Below are 23,493 nucleotides of genomic sequence, written 5' to 3' on the forward strand. Positions count from 1 at the left end.
AACGCGGCAAAGCCAGCTACTTCGTCTTCTAATCTCTGTTCTATCACGAGACCTATAGTTGACGATTATATCTATTCGAAATGCCAAGTTCCACTGTAAGTCATTGAACACCTCCTGTGTTGGCTTGACTAATATTTCCTTTTGACAGCAACCCAGTCAAGGCAACGATGATGCCCACTTGGATGTCATTATTGTCGGTGCTGGCCTTGCGGGTCTTGCCGCAGCCATCTCCATTTCTCTTTCAGGCCACAATGTAACTGTCTTAGAGTCGGCAAAGGAATTACTCGAGGTATACAACTCCACAGCAGCACATTACTACAGTGACAGAAAACTAATACTGTCTAGGTCGGTGCCGGTCTACAAGTCACTCCCAACTGCACGCGCATCCTCCAAAAATGGGATCTCCCCGACAGACTCTGGAAATCAGCTGCCGAACCCACGTCCCTCGTCGTCCATAGATACTCCGGCCGAACGCTCGCCATAGAACCCGATTTCCACAAGCACATCCGCAAGAAGTACGGCGCCCCGTTCATCGATCTCCACCGCGTAGACCTCCAGCTTGCGCTCTACGATAAGGCGAAGGAACTGGGTGTCCAGTTTAAGCTGGGTGATAGGGTGAAGGACATTGACTTTAGCATTCCCGAGGTCAGCACTGAGGCTGGTTCTAAGTACACTGGCGATCTCATTGTTGCAGCGGATGGGCTTTGGTCTAAATGCCGGTCCAAGTTTCTTGGTAGCGAAGACAAGCCCATGCCCACTGGTGATCTAGCATACCGCGTTGTTCTGGACGCAAAGGATATCGACGACCCTGAGCTGCGGGAATGGGTCGAACGTCCGACTGTGCATTTCTGGATCGGTCCAGGCGCTCATGCTGTTGGCTATTCTATGCGTGGCGGACAGATGTATAACGTTGTTCTACTTGTTCCCGATGATCTTCCATCAGACGTCAGTCGACAGGCTGGGTCGGTGGAGGAGATGCGAGAGCTGTTTAATGACTGGGATCCAATTCTGGCAAGGTTTCTCGGACAGGTTGACAAGGTCGATAAGTGGAAACTGATGCACAGTAAGTTGCTTTTTGAAGTCTGTGTCTTCAGAGCTAACAAAGTCTGTAGGAGAAGAGCTTGATTCATGGATCAACGACAACTCGAATTTTGTCTTCGTGTAAGTAATTCTTTTATGTTGCCATCATCCGAGGTGTCCTGCTAACATGCTGTCTTCAGCGGTGATGCCTGCCATCCAATGCTCCCCTACCTAGCCCAAGGTGCCAACTCCGCCGTGGAGGACGGCGCCGTCCTGGGCCTACTTCTCGGCCATGTCAAATCAAAGCAACAGTTACCACAGGCTTTGTCTATGTATGAGCGGTTACGCAAGTCACGTGGAGAAGCTATAGTTCGAGAAACTTTTAAGCAGGTTAGTACCTACGACCCAGGAACAGTGAAAGACATAACTAATGCTGTGTTCTTTTGTAGCGGGAGTCATTCCATATGCCTGATGGACCAGCTCAAGAGGCGCGTGATGAGACTTTCCTGTCTCAACTTGGCGCTGAAGAGCTCAAGGGCCCATTCCCAAGCAGGTGGACTTGTCCCCAGGTTCAGCCCTGGTTGTATGGATATGATGCGTTTGAGGTTGTGGAAGATGCAGTGAGACGTGATCCTTTCACAGCATAGCTTGACAGTCCTATGTAGATAATTCAGCATATTTCCTTCCATTAATAGCATATTTCTTTGCGCTACACATACCCTCATGTAGTCTCAATCGATATTAAGTAAACTCTTCTGTAAAGAGATGTGCCCTTAATAAGGTTTACCCGAAGTCCATTCAAGAGTCTTATTTAATTCAGATCTATCAACATGTTGGCCTCGTATTGTCATTGACATGGACATGGCATAAGTTTCAGCTATAAAACAACAAATTGGCCAGTACTGGGCACTTTTACAAAGAGTAAGATCGGCATCACTGCTTGATCAAAGACTCAAGAAAGTCAAAGCCTTGTCGCTGAAGATTCCAAGTAACAGAACCCACTTCCATCTTGGCCGCAAAAGTATGCTCCTCCCCAGGAACCTCCACCATCCCGCACTCAACACCATTCTGCTTTAGCATATCAAACAGCTTTCTGCTCAGATGAATCGGGACCTTTGTATCTGCATCGCCATGGACTATAAATGTCGGAGGAAACGAAGAATCGACATTCAGTGCAGGGTCGACTTTGCTCCAGTCTTTTGAAGGGAAGATGGCATCGAGGACAGTACCGCTAGCTAGTTGTGTCAGGGCATATGCTTGTCGGGGGTCACTGAAATCTGGAGGTCCTGTTGCCTGGCCTTCGAGGGAGACGCCTCCAGTGATGGGGACTGGGTCCTCGTCAAACACTTTGTTGAGGAATGTGTCTGTAAGTCCAGGTGGTAACTTCATACCCTCAAGCTTTGTCGTCCAGAAGTCGTCGGCAAAGTTGCTAGGTCCATACATGTCGTAGATCCCTGCGACTGGACGAGGAACGCCAAAGCCCTATCTCAGCGTAAGTCTCATACAACACCATGATATACGCTTTGCTTACCAAGCAGAGTGATAAATGCCCGCCAGATGAAGTGCCGAATGCAAAGACATGTTCGAGATCTGGTACAAGTGTTGAGCTCGCTTTTCCTAAAGCTGTTTCGAGACCTCCATCATACACCCAGGCCAGTAAATCTCGACAGTCCTGCATTGGGCCCTCCAAAATATTGATTTGGGGACAAAGACGATGATTCGGTGCTAACACGATCCATCCTCTACTTAGACAATCTGACACCTGGTCTTTGTTGACCATCTTGGAGGACCCGAGCATAAAAGCCCCTCCATGGATATTAATTACTTAAACGCAGTCAGCATGGAGACAGAGACAGTAGGATACTTCAACTTACGGACTGGGCATTTTGCAGAAGGAGTCCCAACAGAAGGCAGGTAAACATCAACGTCAATCTCTTGCTCACCCAGCTGCTTGTAAACAGCTCGAAACGAAGTTGGGGGACTCATTTCCTAGCACTCTGTGGCCGAAAACGCGATCAGCTTGGATGAAGATCTGGTGTCCATCAAGGGGAATTTGCCAAAGACCCTAGTTCCGATACACTTCTGTAAATCAGCATTCCGGTCATGCCGTGTACCCCCGTGTCGGAATTGCGGCTTTTCCGCATCAGCTTCGTCAGCAGCCGAAGTTAGTTTGAGGGGTAAACATGGAAAATCCGGGGACGGTTGCGGGGTTCTCCAGCGCCTCCGACTCGTGATGTGGAGATCGGGAAGTGGGAGGTCGAAGGAGTAGAAGAGTAGAGGGTCCTGCTAATGTTGCCAGCCAAGCCTGCGACAGAACACCAAGTTATCAATTTTCCCTCCCCTCTCTATACTGAGCCACACAATATCGTCTTTTACGCTATTCCTGATTCATCATGAGCGTCCCCCTACATACATCTCCTCCTAATGAGAGGACAAGCTACATGATCGACCAGCTCGAAGGAGAGCGCATTAGCATTCCTGGCAGCAAGGGTGTTTTCAGAATCCTTGCTTCGTCGAAGCAGACCAATGGCGGCATGGCTGTGTTTACCAGTGGTGCCGTCTTAGCGGATGCTCCTGGCTTTCACTGGCATGAGGAGGCTCATGACGTCTTTCTCGTCACCAAGGGCTTCTTGAAGCTCTGGAGTGGCGATAAGTGTCGCATCATGGGGCCTGGAGACTTTGCTTATATCCCTCCTGTAAGTTCCCAAACTATGTCCAACTGCTGATCCTATCGACTAATGGGGCGCTAGCATGTTATCCATAACCCTCTCCTGCTCGGACCTCACACTGAGACCGTGGGTCTGGTAGCTCCAGGTGACTGGGTTGACTTCTTCAGATATGTCGGCGAGACATACAATGGCATCCTTGTGCCGGAGACTGACGATCGCGACATCAAGTCAATGCTTATGCAGAAGATGATGGCGGCCAAGGACAGATTTGACGTTCACTTCAAGCGTGACTACCAGCCACCAGAGGTTGGTGAGTGGCTTGACTCTGAGAACCAGCTAGCTGGCCCTGGCGAGGCTTATTTCTTGCGCGCCAATACTGGACCACGATGGCTTCTTGGAGGAGTCATGTCAAGACCTTTTATTCTCGCATCGCAGTCAGGCGGCAAATTCTCCATGTCGAGTATTGAGTCGTCGAATGTCTATGGAAAGTCACCTCTGAGCAAATGGCTTACCTTTGCCTCCACTGATCACTGTTTCATCGTTCAAGAAGGTCTTCTTAAGGTAAAGATCAAGTCTGGGAATAATAGTTCCTGGAATGAAGTCAGGGAGGGTCAGACGGTCGTCATTGCTGCAGGTGAGACTTTCACATTGGACTTTGGCAGTAAATATGTCCGTGTCTGGACCTTTGCCAATGGAAGAGGAATCGAGGAGGTGGTTCAGAATGCTGGATCTCCGGCTACGGGATTCGTGCTGCCTGACGAGGTTGGAGACTGGGAAGAGTCTAAGCTGCTGGACGTATGTAAAGAGCTTGGGGTGGAGGTTGCAGAACTATAGATAATTAGCAGAAATGAATTGCATATCATATTACATTGTCTTAACCTAAACATTTCATGAGTTGCGAGTTGGTATGTTAATTGATTAGCGTCGCTCTCTGCTTCACTCAGCTGCGGGGAAGTATGCTATCAATATCAGGTGTTCATGTTGGTATCACTATTGCTTACGGTAATCTCAGGGCGAAATATTACTTGTACCATGAAGAATTTCCTATGAAATGGTGAAGGATTGGTTCCATAAACGGGCATCTATTAACCTGCATCTAGTCTAAATTACAACAGTGGCGTGTTGGTCAGCAACCTCCACGCCATACTCGCCCGCGTCTACCACCCAAGCATGCGAACCCTCACTCCAATGACTGTTGAAAGTGTCTACCTCGATCTGTACGGACACTTCTCTGGTCTCGCCCGGCGAAAGCTGAACCTTGGTAAACCCCTTGAGCTCCCGGGATGGCCTCCAATCAGCTCCATCCTTAGGAGCGCAGATGTAGACCTGCACCACTTCTTTACCAGTAACGCTGCCATTATTCGTCACACTAACGCTTACTGTGAGAGTAGAAGGATTTGAAGAAGCATCCAACTCAGCGTTGAGACGGTCGTATGAGAATGAGGTGTAAGACAGGCCATGGCCAAAGGGGAACTGGACTCGGTTCTCAGGCACCGGAGCTCGATATCCGATCTCCAAGCCCTCAGCGTACTTGATGGTAAAGCCCCCAGACTCGTCCTTCTTAGCAGGGAAGTTTCCAAAACTAGGCCAGTCTTCTAGTGTCTTGAACCAAGTCGCCGTCAACCGACCACTGGGGTTCACCTTTCCAGTCAAGATGTCAACCATAGCCTGGGGTCCTTCTTGGCCTGGAAAGTGCATATTCACAACGGCATCGACATCATCAGCGAAACTGCTGATGTCAATCGGGTTACCACAGTGTAGGAGAACGGCTGTCTTCTTGGAAGCAGCAGCGACTGCCTTGATCATGGCGACTTGGTTGGCAGGGAGAGTGATCTCCTCTAGGTCAAATCCTTCAGACTCGTACTGTTCGCTGCGGCCGGCGTAGATGATGGTGATATCAGATGACTTTGCGATTTCGACGGCTTCGGATATAGCTTCCTCTTCAGAGTATTCTTCCTCAAAGGCCAGGGTTAGGCCATATGGAGTAGGCTCTCCAATGACAGGTTCTCTCGATTGCATGGTGACTGAGATGTGGTACGACTTTCCTGCTTCCATCGGCAACTGGACTCTAGACTCAAGTTTGATCAGGTTGAAGAGGAACTGCTCGGTTGTGATATCTGGTGCATCGCCTTTGAGCACACAGACTCCATCAACTTCAACGATGAAAGTCCCCGAGTGGCGAAGCGCTAGCGTGTGAGTTCCAGTACTCGTCGGAACAAGGTTGGTAGTCATCTTCACATGAGAGCCCGGTGTCTTCAGTCCTGGCTTGCCCTGCGCCATGAGATTGATAGCAGCGTCCTCCAACGTCTCAACGAGAACAGGATCATCTTGACCCGCGTTGTAGTAAGCTACCTCAACGCCCTTCTTGCCCTCTTTCGTCGTGACAATCTCCACAGGTACCGTAGGAATAATGCGGCGCATTCGAACACCACTTGCATGTGAGATCTTCTGCTCCTCTGGCAGCGCTTCCCGCAACAGATCGAGTGGAACCTGGCGATATTGAGGGTTGCATGACGCACTGCCACCGCCAGTGAAGACAGCCTTCTTAGCATACTCACCAACGACTCCAACTCTTAAGCCAGTGGATGCTGGCAGTGGAAGAGTTTGGTTCTCATTCTTCAGAAGAACTATACCTTCTTGGGCGAGTTGACGAGCGATGTCGTTCGTCTCCTGGACGATCTCCGACTTCTCTGGTCCCTCGCTCTGTGCCGCCTGGGTACGGTTACGTAACTCGAGGAGCCTGACCACGCTGGCGTCGATCACGTCTTCGCTGATCTCGCCAGAGGTTACAGCTTTGATGAGCCTTTCGCCTCTGAAGACAGGTACAGGCATCTCAACGTCGACGCCGGCTTTCATGGCAGCTACGGTAGAGCGAGTACCGAACCAATCTGACATGACGATGCCTTTGTAGCCCCATTCCTTTCGGAGGATGTCCTGGATAAGAGTTTCGCTGTCACAACAAAAAGCCCCATTGACTTTGTTGTATCTACACAAGATGTTAGTCCTAGCTTCATGAGTAGGATCGGTGGCACTCACGCTGTCATGATGCCATCAGGGTTCGACTTCTTCAAAAGAAATGACCAGGCAGCCAAATAAATCTCCCTCAGCGCCCTACCATCCGGCGACTCATCAACATTGCAATACCGCCTTTGGGTCTCAGAATCATTGCAGACGAAATGCTTCGCACAGGCTCCATAGCCTTTACTCTGGATACCATTCACAATAGCCGCAGCCATGTATCCCGAGAGCAGCGGATCTTCACTAAAGCACTCAAAGTTACGTCCGGCGCGAGGATCTCTCTGGATATTGATAGTCGGCCCAAGGATCATCTGCGCATGCTTGATCTTTGCTTGACGAGTGAGCTCAGCGCCCATCTTCTCCAAGAGCTCGGTGTTCCATGATGAGGCTATGCAGGCTGTGTTGGGGAAGCAAGCTGTTGTGAGTGCACTGTTGAATTCACTGGGGCGTATGCCGCTGATTGAATCGGCTGTCTAGCGGGTGTGTTAGTAGTCGCAGCGGCAGAGTCACGTTTGTGACATACCTTGAGTGGTGCAATGCCCTTCTCAGGGATCCCTGCAATTGAGACAAAGTCATCTGGCGTACCAGACAGTAGCCTAACCTTTTCTTGCAGGGTCAGAGTCTTGAGAGTAGCTTGGACATCCATATTTGCTAAAAGTGATTGCCTTTGCTGTGTATGCCGTGCCATGAAGTGGTGCTGGGAGTTGTATATATGACTTCACTTGTCCCTAGTGGCGCTTTTGCCGCTCCGGCAAGCCAAGTCTAGGCATGTTCCACTGTTTCACAGAAGGGTTGTGGGAGGCAGGCAAGCGTCCGCCCCATACTCGGGTTTTCCGGTCATTTATGATCCACAGCACTATTTTCAATCGTGCGGGGTCGGATGTTGCGAGCTTCGTCCTTTTGGAACGTGATACGTGCGCTTTCTGGCAGTTGGATCAGCCGATACTTATCGGTTTGAAAGAGAATGATTGTGAACATAGTGGTTCAAGTGTCAAACTTGGCGGTTGATAGCGCACCGAGGTTTGGATCAGCGAAAAATCGGTTGGTCAAGATACTATAGCGATGGTGGCAAATTAGGTAGGATCAATCTGCAAAACCGATAGAAATTGTATTGTCTCTGTAGTCTCACTACTATAAACTGTATTTTGATAGCTTTACAGATACTTCAGTCCCAGATCCTTGAATAACACCATCATTTTCCAAGCTCCAACCCTTTGGAGCCTTAACCACTGCAGTACTACCCTGAGGCACCACGATCTTAATACTACCTTTGCCCGCGTCTTCATTGATATGCACTACAACTGAGAGATAACCTTGGGTTGTCTCAAGTGAGTATTTCACCTCTTCCAAACCCGCAAGAACAGGCTCAACACCAATTCTCTTCCAGCCCGCTTCAAGGGGACAAAGTCCAGCAAGATATCTCGGTAGCAGAAACACTGGCCAGGAAGACCATCCATGAGCCAGCGACACGTCATGATTGAAAGGTGAACCGTCAGTTTTCATTGCTTCCCAGTGAGCACCAGAGTAATTCGGATTATCCTGATCTGCCATGACGCCCCATACCTGAGATAACAGCTCAATTGCCTTTATGCCCTCGTTCTTGGCGAATAGAGCTTCTAGTGCAAAGCCAGATGCGTAGGGACTGGTAACTTCAAACTTATCCCATTTATCAAGACCTCGGAATGCGGAGGGCAATGATTCACCGGGTGGAAGTATGCCCTCTGCGAATCTTGGTAGGTCTGGAGAAACACCTAGAGTCGCAGCATACGCGTTGACATCTTGGAAGACTCCATGGGGGTCTAGGGACAGAGAAGGTCGCATGGTGCCTTGCCCGTTATTCCACAGCGTACGGATCAATGTCTCTTTTAGATTGGCCGCTTGGGAGGAATATTGAGATGCGGTCTTGTCGTCGAGAGACATTGATGTCATGGCGTTGAGGGCATCCAGGTATGCAAGGTTCAGACCGGTTGAGACACCAAAGACAGGGCCGCCCATGGGGAACCATGTCACTATTAAGCATTAGTACATTGAAAAGTAAGATGGTGGAGAGAACATACTCGAGAGATACGGAGGTGCTTGAACCAACCCTTCAGAATTCAGGAACTTCCTCGTAAACTCCATCTGTCGTTCAAGTTGACCGTACGACTTCTCCACGAGAGACCAATCACCCGAGTGCAGCCAGTAATCCTTGATTGAGACGACCAGTAGCAGCGCATATGCCAGCGAGTAGTGGCCATAGACTGGCGGATCATCTGCGCCATCGTGCTCTGGAGCCTGGATAGGACACAGGTTGCCAAGATACCCTTCCTTAGTTTGATGACTGATCAGAAGCTGGATGGTACCTTTCCATGCCTCAAAATCAGCAGTGGAGTATGCGATCGACCGGCCGGTGACGAAGGCATCACCACCAAAGGAAGCTCGGTCTCGCTTGGCGCCGTCGATGATACAGGCGAGCTTGTTGGTTCCGACCTGGAAGTCGTCGAGCGTGCGACTAGCATCGGGATGTAACAGCGAGTTCTCGTATAGAGCTAGGCCACTCAGATTCGCGACTGATAGATCTCGGTACAGTGCAACCCAGCCAGGCGGACCACCGAATGCCACAGAACCTGTGTTGACAAGCCCGTTTCCAAGCATCGCTTTCACATAGATATCCCTGGCTGAGGCAATCTCATTGCCTTCAATCTTGACTGTAACGCGATTTTCTACAGCGAGCGTCTCGATTGTCAGCCATCCAGTGAGGTCCAGAGTCTCTGGCAGCTGCCATGATCCTCTCTCCATCGAGGGCAGGATACATGACTTGTTCGACAATCCCTCAACAGCCGTCAACGTTCTGCTCCTGGTATCCAAGCAGAATATCAGACCGTTGGTGATCATAAAAACTGCCCAGCTCGCACCATGTTCCTCAACCTTTGTCTGGAACGTGACTTTGTAATTCTTCCATCTCGTGCCCTGTCGACAAGGAGCCCAGTGGCTTCCGTAAACACGAGTGCCCTCATCAGTGACATCCCACGCTGGGACAGTCTCTTCGCGCTCAACAGTACACAAGTCGACTGTTCGAACACCATCTCTCCAGATGCGATTGATGGTTTCGTCGGAACAGTGGAAGTTGGCTTTCACTGGAATATCAGGGCGCACGGCTTGGAAGCCAACTTTGGAGAACACGATGCTAGTATTTGGGTCGAGTGAGGTGATCTTTTGATACCTCTGGGATGCTTGAGTGAAGCGAGGTTTCACAATTTGCGTATCGTTGGTGACAGCGGCGTGGTGTTTGCAGACTCGGTAGCTGTCCATGGCATTAGAGAATAGGAAGAATGGACCATCGCCTGTAAGAGTTAGCATTGGCACACTAGTAAGCACGTAGCAGAAGAAACTGCACCATTCTCATTGTCGATCCCCTCTATAGTCTCACTGTAAGTGACTTGGAACGCGACTTGTTGCTGCCCTTTGGGCGCTGCTGCAGACTCAATGGTGAAGACGGGGAAACCGCCTTCGCATCGGCCATAGTCCAAGATGACTTCAGCCTTGTCCCCAGAGTCGCCATTGGTCAAGGTAAAAGACGATACTTTGTTCCCGCTTGTCGCATTTCCCAAAGTTCGCAAGATTCGTTTTGGGGTAACGAACTTGGGTGTGTTGCGGGTCTCCCGTGAATTCTCCATGTTGGCTTGGCGCATAAGGATGCTGATGTCGCTACAGATTTACCCAGGGCACAGAACACCTTGCTAGAGGTTACCTTAAGCTTAATAGAAGCTTAAGCACGAAAATTCAGCGTGATTCACTCGGTTTCTCATACAGCGAGCGTTGTCATTTACCCCGACGACCGAGGACGTTCGGGGAATCCTAGTGCCCCCCGGAAAACCCGACCCCATCCCCAGATTACCCCACAAGACGAGAGTCCAGACTTCTGGGGTACCACCAAGAGAAATCTCATCTCCAACCAGTTTTACATCCCCAGTTCCTCATATTAAAGGGGCCCTTCAGTCCAGGGTTTTTTCGTATTCTCATCTCAACATCCACAAACTCTACAGTGGACTATTCAACATCACCACTTCTTTCTTTTCTCTACTGTCAAGATGACCAATCAGGACTTCGATCGTGATGTGAGGCTTGAGAAGGCTGACGTTATGCACACTGAGGATGCTGTTGCTATGAGGGATCATGAGATGACTACTTGGGAGTGTGCGAAGAAGAACCCAAAGGCCATCCTTTGGGCCATTTATGCAAACTGTGAGTTGATAGCAGCTGTTGGGGATGTCGATGGATAGGCACTGACTTGGTGAAATAGTGGGAGCTGCTCTCGTTGGTTACGAGAACCTCGCTCTAGCCGTCTGTCTCGCCCTCCCAGCTTTCCAGTAAGTCCAATATCCATCACCATCCCACCATCATACTAACACGAGTATAGGATGAAGTTCGCCAGCCTCGTGGACGGTAACCTCATCATCCCCGCATACTGGCAGTCCCTCTGGAACGCCACCTACAACATCATGCAGCTCTTTGGCTCCCTGACCGCCGGCTTCGTGCAGGACAAAGTCGGCCGACGCGCTGTCTTTCTCGGAGGCATCATAATCGTTTCTTGTGGCATTGCTCTGGCTTATCTCGCTGAAACACCTGCTCAGTTCATGGGGGCCAAGATCATCTCTGGTTTTGCTGTAGGCGCGTTCCAGTCGACGACACAGACTTATGTTTCTGAGATTACACCGCTGCCTCTGCGTGGAATTGCCTTGTCTCTCAACATTCTCATGATGGTATGTCATATCTGCCCATATTCCTTGAACCATCTAACCCCTTTTTCCCAGAACATCGGCATGCTCATCGCCATCTCCACAACCTACGCCCGCGTCACGATCATGAACGAATCCGCATTCCGAGTCGTCTTCGCCATTGCATGGGTTTTCCCAGGAATCCTCGCCCTCGGCCTCCCATTCCTCCCCGAGTCTCCATACTATCTCGTTGCGAAGAACAAGCGCGATCTTGCTCTCAAGCACCTCGCCAAATTCGCCGCCAAAGATGAAGATCTCGAGGCTCGCATCCGACACATGGAAGAGACCATAGAGGCTGAGAAACTTATCTCGTGCGAGAAGGCTTCGTTCTTGGAGTGCTTCAAAGGCAGCAACTGGCGCCGTACAAGGATCATTCTGGTCTGCATGTACATGCCCCAAATTGTTGGTTCAAGCCTGTCGTCCAATGCTCCGTACTTTCTCAGTCAGACTGGTTTGAATAGTGTGTTGATCACCAAGATTATGCAGATCGGTCTTGGTGTTTCTATCCTGTCCTCATTGATCAACATCTACATGATGACTCTCTTCCGCCATCGACCATTGCTGTTCTTCGGCATGACCATCTGCGCTCTCATTTATATGATCATGGGCATCGCAGCTGCTTCTCCCCAGTCCGAGAAGACCAACTTGGCTATCGGTATCTCTATGCAATTCCTAGCTCTTGCTTACGGTCCAGCCGTTGGTTCAAGTCTCGCTGTGGCTGGCGAAGTGTCTGCTTCCAGATTACGAGCCAAGTCTCAGGGTATCGCTTTCGGATTCCAGGCTATTACCAGCACTGTTTGGGTGACTGTGCTGCCGTACATGTTCAACAAGGACGAGGGCAATATGGGTGGTCATATTGGCTGGGTCTTCTTTGGCATGACTCTGTTGGTGATGGTGGCTGTCTTCTTCGATGTACCAGGTACCAAGGGCAGGACGTTCCATGAGCTTGATATCATGTTTGAGAAGAAGATTCCTGCTCGCCAATTTGAGAACTACAAGAGCGATTGATAGGACAGGCGGTATCGGTTGTTGTTGGCAGAGTTTTATTTTCTACGTGTAGAATAGCCAGACTTCACCATGAAGCTCAATTGACTATAAGCACATTTTACTATTAATGAAAAACTACTCTGAGGTTCATGCACGCGATAATGGCATTTGATGCACCATGGGGCCGTTCAACCTACATACACCTCGCTTAACTGGCTATCCCTGGTGGCGGCGGTGGTCATGGATTGAACCTATACTTAGTGCTGGACTGTCTTGTACTAGACTGTCTTTTTGTCTTGTACTAGACTGTCTTTTTGTCTTTACTCAGTATAAGAGAGCCATTATGGATTTCGAGGTTGCAGTGCATGTAATCACAGCCATACGATTCGTCCAGTGGGTACAGTGAGGTTGCTTCGTCTATCGCACTGAGCAAGTTTGCGCATATTTCGGCCCTCTTATGATGGACGCCAGGCTACTCTTGGGCCTTGGCATTGAATGTGGCTTGACTATCTGAGTCGATTTGCGCATGAACCTTTCAATTCTTTAGCAAAATTGAAGGCTCTATTGCTTTTTCTAATTGTAAGCGATCTATTGGCGACATGCCACCTCGCGTAGGTAACGTGTGCGACTCCAGTTCAGCCCTACTACATAAATCCTCACTTCCCTTACTTTTCTCAAGTTCGGGGTACACTACCATCCTCGACTCAACTTAATAATAGTTAGCAGGATGAGATTTTTTCTTGTAGCTCTGCTGTCATTGCTGGCAAGTAGTACAAATGCCTACAAGACAGGCCTCATGGGCTACGGCCAATCATGGTACGATCCGCCCTGTGCCTACGCCTGTCGCGCCGTGATCAGCAGCGTACCTCTCGACTGCCCGTCAATGGACCACCATAGCACGGGCGCAAGCGAACACTCACACGGTGGTTCACCAATGGCACCCTGCATCGCACAGAACGGCGACTTTCTCCGCACTCTCGCATATTGCCTCAACACCCGCTGCGCAGATGTTTCAGCCTCAAAGCTTGAAGCGTACTGGGTACAGCAAGCAACAGGGGATAAAACTGTGTCTGCGGAATGGACTTATGGTGCTGCGCTTGCAAATGTGACGGCGCCTCCGAAGAGGACGTATACGGCGGGCGACACGCTGAACTACACGGCGCTTATAGCAGATGCTGATTACCAGTATCAGTATGACTTCAATGTCTTTTTTGACTGGGAAGAGGCTGTTCAGTCTACTTACGTGTAAGTTCGAGACACCTTCGCTCGGTATTTGGCTAATAGTCTGGTCTTTAGTATCGTGTTGATCTCTGTAGGAGTCGCAACACCAGTATTTTTCTCCGTTCTGGGTTACGTCCCTTTCATCAGCCGTGCCACAGATAGGATTAAGTCACATCTTATCTACCCATCTTTCTTTCGCGGCTACAACATTCGTCCACTGCCTTACCTCCTCGGTAACGCCCCAACAATGGGCCAGGGCTTGTGGGTCGCCATGTTTATTATCCTGAACATCATCCTCGGTGCGGTTTCTTACAAGAACTTTCCTTACCCTCATCCTTGGGGCTTCACAAAGTCAGCCGAGCTACTCGCATACGTCGGCTACCGAACAGGTCATATCTCGTTTGCCCTGCTACCACTGACGGTCCTCTTCTCTTCGCGCAACAATATCCTCTTGTGGATCACCGACTGGCCTTTTTCGACCTTTCTGGTGCTTCATCGCTGGGTTGCTCGTCTCTGTGCGCTTCATGCTGTTGTTCATTCTATCACCCTCCTCGCTGCCTACGTTAGTCTCGGAACATACTACACAGATGTTCATAAGCCTTATTGGATATGGGGCATTGTGGGAACACTATGTCTAGTACTTCTTCTGGCTCAGAGCGTTCTTTGGTTCCGCCGTGCTTCATACGAAGTATTCCTCATCCTACATATTTTCCTCGCCGCTTTCGTCATCATTGGCTGTTGGTACCATGTCTACCTTTGGAAGCCATTCTCTGGAGTTTACGAACTGTGGATCTACATGGTCTGCGCCGTATGGTTCTTTGATCGTCTCTTCCGTGTGCTACGCGTTGCGCATAATGGTGTACGACGAGCCACTGTCATTGAGCTATCTGATGAAATTGTCCGTCTGGATATCTCTGGTGTTAGATGGCTATCTACCCCGGGTTACCATGCCTACATATACTTCCCTACACTGCAACCGCTTCTTCCATGGCAGAATCACCCATTCTCCATCACTAACACAGCTCTATTGCACAAGGTGTCTACATTGGAGCAAGCATCATCCCACTCGGGTGACGTCGAGATGAGCCAGAAGATCCCTCAAGTTGCCATATCACAGAGCGTCGCAGGTACTGACAGCATCTCCCTCTACATCAAAAAACACAAGGGGACTACAAGTCTACTACGAAAGCACTCAAACCTTCCTATTCTCCTCGAGGGCCCTTATCGCGGCAACATCACTCGTGATGTGCTTAAATGCGATCGCGTACTGCTTATCGCTGGCGGAATTGGCATCACTGGTATTTTGTCGTGGACCCGAGCTCACGTGAATGTCAAACTGGCGTGGAGTCTGAAAGAGTCTTCTCGGCCGCTTCTGAAGGACCTCGAGCCAGCATTAAGCGAGATAGCAGACAAGGTCATATCGGTCGGCGAGCGTTTGGATGTAAAGGCGCTTCTGGAGCATGAAGTCGAAGCGGGTTGGAAGAGGATTGGTGTCGTCGTTTGTGGTCCTCCCGGACTTTGCGATAGTACTCGTTCTGCTGTTGTGAGTGTTGGAAAGGCAAGGGAGGCTGTGTTTGAACTGGAGGTCGATGCTTTCAGTTGGTAAGCGGGACAATATACCTGACTACATATCAATTGTCTGCAGTTAGAGATTGTGAATGCTCACTTTAACCGTCATGAGCGGATGTGATTGTGGAGTATTGATGCCTCAAGGCCTAATCCACTGTTCGATGGACCTAGCCTTGGTATGCCCTTTCAGGCCGTGGATAGTTAAGAGGAAAAGTAGTGCTTCTTTACGAAACGACATTGTCCTGCCATCATCATGAGGAAATAAGTTTGTGAATTCGTTAGTAACTGGCCTTTCGTAATAGGAACTTGTCTCTTGACCAAGCACGCCTGGTTCTTAGCAGGAACGTACTGGCTTCAATCCATTATGGATTGGGTAGCAAGGGGCAATGTACGGTTTGATAAGGGGGGAAGCGAGCATTTGCCTGATCTGGCGTGGCGAAAGGATGTTCGATTTCACCTGCAGCTGGATTACGGGGTGAACTGATGTGCATCACTTAGCAGATGTTAAGCGCCAATAAGGAGTAATAGCACTGATACCACGACGGGAGAGCAAATTGCATGAACTGTATCACACGACAATAGGTAATAACTCACGGTGAACAGGCAAGTGTACAGCCGCTGTCAGTGCCTTTGTATCGAGTCCCTAGTGGCCGCCTATCAGACAGCATAGAAAGCGTGCTTTCAGATCGGATAACTGGCAAATGATAGTTTGTCTTTCCTCAGGAATGATCCCCAAACCCCCTATCTAATATCAATAACACCGCGGTTGGACTCTGATAGGGCGCTAAGTGGCCGAACGGCCCGCTGTAGCCGGCCTTAGCAACCATGACATACTTAGATGTGGTCGCGTGCTACTCAGGGGAATTCCTGCTTGTATCTCGAGGGGGAGAAAAGGGATTGTTGGCTATGGCGGGAGCGAGAGGTGTAGTAAAAGGATCAAAGGGGCAGAACATAATTACCGGGAGAGTGCATAGTTTGGGATTTCTTGCCTCAGCACGACTGGAACTTTTGGAAGGACAATAAGGTTAAAAACAAGCACTTAAAACCTGACTATCATGCTATGGGTAGGATCTCGTAACCATGATCGTACATACGGCTGGAATACGAGGTTGGTCCAAGTGTTGGATTCGGGCAGTGTCTACTACTAAGAAGAAAAAGGTCGATACGAAGTGACAGCACGGATACCATGGTTGAATGTGTAAAATATGCGCAAAATAATGTGCTGTCTAATCATGCCGAGTCATAGAAAAAGATCTGTGATAAAGGCAATGGTCTCTTTAACAATGACCAAGAGGTCATGCGGGGTCCAATATCGCCTGAACTAGACAGACCTTCCCTTGTCGAAGTTGCATAAGGCCACTCATGCTAGACCTATGTATTAATTCTGTGTGAAATGTCATTCATCTCGTATAAGTTGTCAAGGCAATCCCAACCCCTGGATTCAACAGCCCGCATGTCAATCCATCGAAGCTCGGTAACTGCAGACGTTCCGGGGTCCCGAATCCACAAAACGCGGACCGCGATGCGCTAAGCTCAGTAGCGGAATGATAAATTGCCCATGGCATCATGAAGCGTCAAATACGAGAGGGCCATTCAGAGTGTATTCCCAGCTGAAGCTCGTGACAATTTTCTATTCTGGTGTTAACGCAAGGAACGGCTCGAGCTACCCTGGACTAAGAAACTCAGGGCGGCCAATTACACGTAAGACGTTTCATTTCCGTATAACCGGCCGGTAAAGGCTAAATCCTGGCCGGAGAAACTTTCTCGTGATTTGCCACAGCAGAAATAACCATTTATAAACAGCACAGGGTTCTTGTTATATTTCCCAATCACACAGAATTATCCAATGATATCAGCACCAAAATAAAGGATGGAAAAGATCACAAAGATTCTGGCGTTTAGCCGCGACGCCCTAACTCTTCTTGGCTGGATGATCTACTGCAACCCTCCACTGTCACACTTCCCCACTCGCCCCAGTGGCCCAGACCTCCCAGGATCTGCTGCCCCCTGCAAATTTGTGCTGCCGCTATTCCGCGACAAAAACAACATTTCCGATGTAGCCGGTCCCTTGGTTTTAGCCACCTTGGCACCTTCCTTGGTCAGAGGGGAAGGGGACCTTTTTCCCCCCCTTCCTTAATGATCTACACGAGAAGGAAGTGGCTGACGTTGGATTAGGAGGATTGCCAGCGCAGAGAGGCTGAGCTGGTTAGGCTGAAGAGGAGCTGTTGGTAGGCAGAACTTGGAAGGCACAGTACCTAATATGACTCAGGCCATGATGACCCCACCAATTTCGCTCGTTTATGCAATGTCCTTTGAAACGAGGCATAATTACAGAATGGGCTTTGTTCTGTTTCCCGTTGTGTTTACATACCGAAGATGGTCAAAACATTGACTTTGACTTCGGATAACGGCTTGGACAACGCCCTACCTAAGCCATGGGAGGGAAACCTTGTTGCCATCTGGCATCCATCCATTGCTACTCTCCATTTCGGTCATGACGAAAGAGTCAGCCAAAAGGGTGCAATGACATGGCCTGACATGACTTAGGGCTGCAGCTCCGTCCTCTCATTTTCAGGTCCAGATTCGGGAATAACCGAGCAAGGGTATGTCTTCCCATTCTAGCGCCCAACCCAAGCTTCTCGGCCGCTATGCAGCAGAAAGAAATTGGTCTCGTGATGCATGGCCTCGGGTACAACGAGATTAAACGAGCTCCTACGGTCAACCATACCATAACATGTTTAGCTTCCGTGTACCCCTCCACCAATAGCACTAAAGTAAGTCAACACTGTCCTGCCCCCTTTTTTCTCTTAGTTGAAACTCGGCTCCTCGGCTCGCCCTAAAAACAGGTGAATCCCGCGCCTCCGCCAATCACACACGTCCAAAGCATAAGCAGACGGTGCCGAAAATCCGTAACACGAGATTGCTTAGTGCTAGCCAAAGCAAAGAGGCAACAGCGCACGCGAGCTTCCTTCAATTTGCATAACGTAAACGGGGGCGCACTCTCGGGCAGGGCTTTTTGGGTAGACGCCGCAGCTAATTAAAAAAAAAAAAGAGGGAATAGACGATGATGGCTGAAAATCTGATATAATAGTCCCGGGCTCCCGGTTGCTTTCTCCACATTTTGGATTTCCTGTCTCGAGTTTTCTTGTCTATTTTTTCTTCTAGAACGAAACGGCGATCATGGTGCTTGGCTTTCAGCTTTGAGGTGACATTATTTTTCTTACAAGCATTATATGTGATCAGTGCTACATACATACATACATACTCTCGTTTATTCATTCATCTTATCTTATCTTTTATTTACGGCCTTTGTCCATCAATCATGGTCTGCATACCCTCTTGGCTCACGAGGTTGGGCGCTCGTCTTGCCAATCGCCCATTCATCTTTACTTTTGCTGTCTCAGCCCTCTTCGCATCCAAGCTCGCCCATATCCACAGCCACCGAAACGCCGTCGCTACCGGTCGATTGTTCACCTTTTTCAGTACATTCTTCGTGCAAGATATTCTCGTCCTTCTTTTAATCCGACTCCTCCTCGATCAATGGTCTCCCAGGACCCAAATACTACACTACGCCACTACAGCCGTCGCTGGTTTATTAATATTATACAACGTCGCTCTATCGTTAATATCCATTACTTTTTACCTCGTCTCCGGCGCCGAGATTCACTGGCGAAACCTCAACCTTGTCTCCGACCCTACATCCAGAGCCATCTTCCTTTCTGGTCTCGTGACCTTCATCTTGGTCGCTTCTTGCTTGATCGTCCTTGCTTGGCTGCTTCAGAATGTGTGCTATAGAGTGTTTGGGTGGGGTGCGGACATGGTCCATTTCCCTTGGGCTATGGCGCGAACTGCGACAAACAGATTCTTGAGGAAGCGCAACATCTACAGCCCTCTTCCCAATCCTGAACCTGTCATTGCCGAGGAGAGTAAGTACGATGATGTTGATGATGAGACCTGGGAAGAAAACTTTGTTGAGCATGGCAAGTCGCAAACTCTGTACTCTCGAATCTCGCAACGAGCCAGCACTTTTGGCGTCAGGGTGCAGCCTTCAACTGTGAGGCGGATTCACTACGGCATGCCATACTTCTTCTGGTCTCTCTTCACTATTGTCATGCTAGTCTTGCTACTTGAGCGTCCCGATGATCGATCTCTACTCTTCCTCTCATGGACCACTGGTCTGCTCCCCTTCGTTGACGTCTCATCAACCGCACCACTCCTCGATCAACTCCCCTCAAAGTTTGAACAAGTCGGCATTCAACACCAATGGGATGAGAAGTCAGCCCTCGGCGAGCCCCCAAAGATGGATTGGCTGCCCAAGGGTAAGCCTCTGGCTGGCTTTGAGGATTGGTACACTCCCAACGAGCTTCACTACAACGCCGCCAAGGATCCCATGAAGATCTCCAACCTCGACCAGCCTGTTCTGGAAGAGCTGAAGGATAAGCTCAAGGATGTCTCTGTCAAGCACGTCATGCTCTTCCTGCTCGAAAGTACCAGGAACGATATCTTCCCCTTCAAGAAGGGCGGTCACATGTGGGACAAGTTCAAGGATTCTTACCCTGATAAGAAGATTCCCAAGGATGTTGAGGAACGCCTCAAGAACTTGATGCCTAATGCCCGATATGTCACTGGCGACTACGATGATGGCTTCAAGCATGACAAGACACCCAAGCGTGGCGGTGCTCATTTCAGCAACGCTTATACTTCCGGTACTTATACTCTCAAGAGTCTCGTCGGCACCATCTGCGGCCTCAACCCCCTCATCGCCGACTTCAACCTCGACTACAAGCGTCACATCTACCAGCCTTGCCTCCCTCAAATCTTCGACGCCATGAACAAGGCCGAAGACGAGAAAGCTGCCAAATGGAAGTCATACTTCTTCCAGACTGCCATGATTCACTACGACAACCATCACAAGCTCATGACTGCCTGTGGTTATCCCGAGGAGAACACTCAGGACCGAGACTCCCTTCGCAGTGAGAATGCTAAGCACCGCGTTGATCTGGAGGACATCAACTACTTTGGCTTCCAGGAGGATCCTCTCGAGGATTACATGCGCGATGCTTTCAACGATGCCAAGGAGAACAACGGCCGTGTTTTCCTCACACATATCACTAGCACGAGTCACCACGCTTATGGTATTCCTAAGAATGAGACATACACTGCTATCGGCTCTGGCAAGGATATTGATGAGATGTCACATTATGCCAACGCTGAGAGCTATGATGATAAGTGGATTGGCAAGGTTCTCAAGATGTTGGATGACCAAGGCGTTGCAAACGAAACTCTCATCGTGTTCCTTGGTGATCACGGTGTCTCGCTGGTTGAGAATGGCAAGGCCTCTCCTTACTATAACCCTAGCGTTGGATCTGATCATGTCCCGCTTGTTTTCTCTCACCCATCTCTTCCTGCTTTCAAGGTTGAGCACGCCGTTCACTCCACCCAAGTCCTTCCTACGATCCTCGATCTCATGCTCGAGAGTGGCTCATTCGAAGGCGTCAGCCGCAAAGCCGCCGAGTCCCTGGTGGGTAACTACGAAGGCCAGTCCCTCCTACGACCCATGCAAATGGTCAACAACCAAACAGGCCAAGCTCAATGGCACTTCACCGTCGTCAACCCTGGCCGAGCCATGCTCAACGTGCGCGATGTCCGCTATCCTGACCGTCACCTCAGCGTTCCTCTCATCGACAACACCGAGTGGCGCCTCAGCGATCTTGCTGCTGACCCGTTAGAAAAGGATCCTGTTCAGGCCTTTGACTATCTCTCCTTCTTGGACTCTGTGGAGAAGAAATGGGGTGTCGAGTGGGCGCAATGGGTAGAAGAGGGTGCTTTCATGACGAGGTGGCATGTGCAAGAGAATGGAAAACGTTGGCGTTATGAGAGGAATCCTAATGTCCAAGAGACAAGGGATCAATAAAAAAAGGCTGGGGAGTTCAGCGGTATAATAATGAAGATGTATGAATAGTTTGCATTTTAGACTTTTGCATTGCGATATCCATTTACAACAGTCTCGATTTACCACGGGCTCTCTTTGTGACCTGTCTATATCTGAACTTGATTGCCATGCTCTGAGATGTATGCCGCTATCTAGCTAACGGTAATAAGGTCATTACAGACCGAGTGCTCTGTCAAAGCTTCTCGGGCCTGAAACTCGCTGAGGCAAGCTATTCTTCGATCTGGTGCCTTATCGTCAAGCGGGATGCCATTTGTATTGACAAATCGTAGTAACGGTTAACAGAATTCCTAAGCAACATACCTCTAGATTCTGCCAACAGGCCTGTACAGGAGTGCTGTATGCTTCACCCAACAGTAACTCCCCTGACATTGCACTTCCGTCGCATCCCATTTGTCATTGAGTGTCACGATCCCCAGCCGTTTTTGTGAAAGGCATATCGCGCACCACAGCGCACTCGTCTTGACGAACTACAAGTCATAGAGCTTTTCTTATAGCCTTCAGCTATATCCAGTATCTATATATCACATTGTCTGGGCCAATGGAAGCCATAGATGAGAATATATGTTCTAAAATAAACAACCTACCCTGAAGTCAGGTCATGGAAACCTAGCGCACTCTGAGACCACGGCTTGGCTTTATCATTTAATAGAGAAGAGAGAACAGTCCTCGTGATTATGTATTAGCACACAGCATGAGCTTCAGGCCTATTAAACAGCTATAACAGAATGATAAAGTAGCCATGAATTGATGGGCTAACTGCCGATGAGTTATCTCGATTTGGCATGCATTGCGGGGGAAGCTCTAAAAATAGCTGGTATAAGGTTATGCAACTTCATCGCGACCAATCAAGGCGTAAATCTTAACCACGACAACTTTATGCTCATTCTGGCCAACGCATAAATTACTCACAACGGGCCTAACAAGTCCCAGGGCGCCCGATCATCCAGCGCGAGTCCCGACAGGGCATTCATTGCCGATAATCCGTGATCGACTCCCTGTAAGATCACGGCACATTCTATACTAAGTTTCCAGCTCTGCCAGAATTACGGGGATGATCGCTGCTCACAGTCAGCCTTATGCCCTCCGATGGAACCTGGCTTGACTTTATCGGGATTAAAGTAAGCATGGTGAGACAGTGAATCAGCGATTAACTGCCTTTGTGAGTTAGATAAGGCTGTAAGTGGCTTGCAGCTAGGCATTAGAGACTAAGACGGTGAAATTTTGGACCGTTGATGGATGGCGGTGTGTTGGGTTATAAGAGGCAGATAATTCCCCAGATTGGAGACTGTTCATCACCCTGCAGAGTCATATTAAGCTTAAGTCTTAAGTCACCATGAAGTTCAGCACCGTCCTCCTCGTTCTTGCCCCTCTCGTCTCTGCAGCTACTTCAAAAGAAGCTGCTGCTGGCCTTCCCGACCTTGCTTCGGCTGGTGAGAAGGGTCACGATCTTTCATCTCACGGCGAGGGACTTCAGCTCGCCGCCAAGGTCTGCCCAGCCAAGTTTCCCAGGAAGTGCTCCCTCGGCAACTTCTGCTGCCGAACCCTGAAGTGCTGCAAGAAGGAATGCTGCCAGAACTCGGCGAGGTATTGCAGTAATGGCCGTTGCTACAAATAGATAGCAAGTCAATCAAAGATAAAGTAAGTTTACGGCAAGATCTTGGTCAGAACAGGTACTGATCAATTGTAGCATGAAGGATATAACAATGAATTGATGTGAACAGGTTCAGTAATTCGAAGGGATGACCTACACATTGAGATTCAGCTTGTTGGAAAGAAACCTTGACATGACTAAGGTAGCATATAAATGAATATATGATCTTTTATTTCAGATGTCGCATTGTATCGCAACCCATCTTCAGCCCTTCGCCTTGATCCTGTACATCCACCTAACTCAGAACAACATCTGGCTGAGGATCGTTTGGCCTGTCCCAAGGGAAGCCATTCCTGAATAACAACTCATCTTTCGACTTCTCAGTAGACATGACTACCAAACACGAGTATTCGCTGACATTCATGCTGATAATTCGATAAAGGCCACGAGCTATGTGCTTGGTCACCTGTGTCACCGCATGGTGAACATGTTCGTTGGTGCCTGTTCGGAGGATGGTGAAGTTGGAGTCACCGTTGATGTTGATAAAGATGACATCGACTCTGTTGATGATGGTGCCAAAGCCTGGAGCTGGCGGTGGCCATGAACTGGGGTTGGTGGAAGGGTCAACTGAATAATGGACTATTGGTTGATGAGCCATTATGCGTAAATATTTAATGTGATAAGAGATTCGGTTCCTTTGTCAGAAGG

At 49.3% G+C, this 23,493-nt stretch overlaps 10 protein-coding genes across 10 annotated transcripts; 6 read left to right on the top strand and 4 right to left on the bottom strand.

Moving 5' to 3' along the window:
- Nucleotides 1–80: 80 nt before the first annotated feature.
- On the top strand, nt 81–1,667 carry FSUBG_5881 (salicylate hydroxylase; the record flags this gene model as incomplete). The annotated part of the gene is made up of 6 exons (XM_036684025.1): nt 81–95; nt 149–289; nt 346–1,063; nt 1,113–1,161; nt 1,221–1,410; nt 1,470–1,667. The coding sequence occupies 6 exons, from the start codon at nt 81–83 to the stop codon at nt 1,665–1,667; spliced, it is 1,311 nt and encodes a 436-aa protein (XP_036538665.1).
- A 286-nt stretch (nt 1,668–1,953) lies between these two features.
- FSUBG_5882 (uncharacterized protein) lies at nt 1,954–3,006 on the bottom strand (the record flags this gene model as incomplete). Its single annotated transcript, XM_036684026.1, has 3 exons — nt 1,954–2,502; nt 2,552–2,610; nt 2,895–3,006. 3 exons carry the CDS (start codon nt 3,004–3,006, stop codon nt 1,954–1,956), a joined length of 720 nt encoding a protein of 239 aa, XP_036538666.1.
- A 407-nt stretch (nt 3,007–3,413) lies between these two features.
- FSUBG_5883 (uncharacterized protein) lies at nt 3,414–4,523 on the top strand (the record flags this gene model as incomplete). Its single annotated transcript, XM_036684027.1, has 2 exons — nt 3,414–3,716; nt 3,771–4,523. The coding sequence occupies 2 exons, from the start codon at nt 3,414–3,416 to the stop codon at nt 4,521–4,523; spliced, it is 1,056 nt and encodes a 351-aa protein (XP_036538667.1).
- A 267-nt stretch (nt 4,524–4,790) lies between these two features.
- Nucleotides 4,791–7,353, bottom strand: FSUBG_5884 (beta-glucosidase I; the record flags this gene model as incomplete). Its single annotated transcript, XM_036684028.1, has 3 exons — nt 4,791–6,675; nt 6,726–7,180; nt 7,231–7,353. The coding sequence occupies 3 exons, from the start codon at nt 7,351–7,353 to the stop codon at nt 4,791–4,793; spliced, it is 2,463 nt and encodes an 820-aa protein (XP_036538668.1).
- Nucleotides 7,354–7,838: 485 nt separating this feature from the next.
- On the bottom strand, nt 7,839–10,363 carry FSUBG_5885 (alpha-L-rhamnosidase A; the record flags this gene model as incomplete). Its single annotated transcript, XM_036684029.1, has 3 exons — nt 7,839–8,716; nt 8,765–10,030; nt 10,117–10,363. 3 exons carry the CDS (start codon nt 10,361–10,363, stop codon nt 7,839–7,841), a joined length of 2,391 nt encoding a protein of 796 aa, XP_036538669.1.
- Nucleotides 10,364–10,777: 414 nt separating this feature from the next.
- Nucleotides 10,778–12,472, top strand: FSUBG_5886 (maltose permease; the record flags this gene model as incomplete). The annotated part of the gene is made up of 4 exons (XM_036684030.1): nt 10,778–10,931; nt 10,990–11,056; nt 11,107–11,449; nt 11,501–12,472. The coding sequence occupies 4 exons, from the start codon at nt 10,778–10,780 to the stop codon at nt 12,470–12,472; spliced, it is 1,536 nt and encodes a 511-aa protein (XP_036538670.1).
- Nucleotides 12,473–13,178: 706 nt separating this feature from the next.
- FSUBG_5887 (ferric reductase Fre2p) lies at nt 13,179–15,278 on the top strand (the record flags this gene model as incomplete). Its single annotated transcript, XM_036684031.1, has 2 exons — nt 13,179–13,696; nt 13,748–15,278. The coding sequence occupies 2 exons, from the start codon at nt 13,179–13,181 to the stop codon at nt 15,276–15,278; spliced, it is 2,049 nt and encodes a 682-aa protein (XP_036538671.1).
- Nucleotides 15,279–18,563: 3,285 nt separating this feature from the next.
- FSUBG_5888 (sulfatase) lies at nt 18,564–21,155 on the top strand (the record flags this gene model as incomplete). The annotated part of the gene is made up of 1 exon (XM_036684032.1): nt 18,564–21,155. One exon carries the CDS (start codon nt 18,564–18,566, stop codon nt 21,153–21,155), a length of 2,592 nt encoding a protein of 863 aa, XP_036538672.1.
- Nucleotides 21,156–22,527: 1,372 nt separating this feature from the next.
- On the top strand, nt 22,528–22,906 carry FSUBG_5889 (uncharacterized protein; the record flags this gene model as incomplete). The annotated part of the gene is made up of 2 exons (XM_036684033.1): nt 22,528–22,778; nt 22,882–22,906. 2 exons carry the CDS (start codon nt 22,528–22,530, stop codon nt 22,904–22,906), a joined length of 276 nt encoding a protein of 91 aa, XP_036538673.1.
- Nucleotides 22,907–23,080: 174 nt separating this feature from the next.
- Nucleotides 23,081–23,443, bottom strand: FSUBG_5890 (uncharacterized protein; the record flags this gene model as incomplete). The annotated part of the gene is made up of 1 exon (XM_036684035.1): nt 23,081–23,443. The coding sequence occupies one exon, from the start codon at nt 23,441–23,443 to the stop codon at nt 23,081–23,083; it is 363 nt and encodes a 120-aa protein (XP_036538674.1).
- Between the last annotated feature and the right edge of the window lie 50 nt (nt 23,444–23,493).

Source organism: Fusarium subglutinans, assembly GCF_013396075.1.
Source record: "Fusarium subglutinans strain NRRL 66333 chromosome Unknown NRRL66333_c0000059, whole genome shotgun sequence".
Classification (NCBI taxonomy): Eukaryota; Fungi; Ascomycota; class Sordariomycetes; order Hypocreales; family Nectriaceae; genus Fusarium; species Fusarium subglutinans.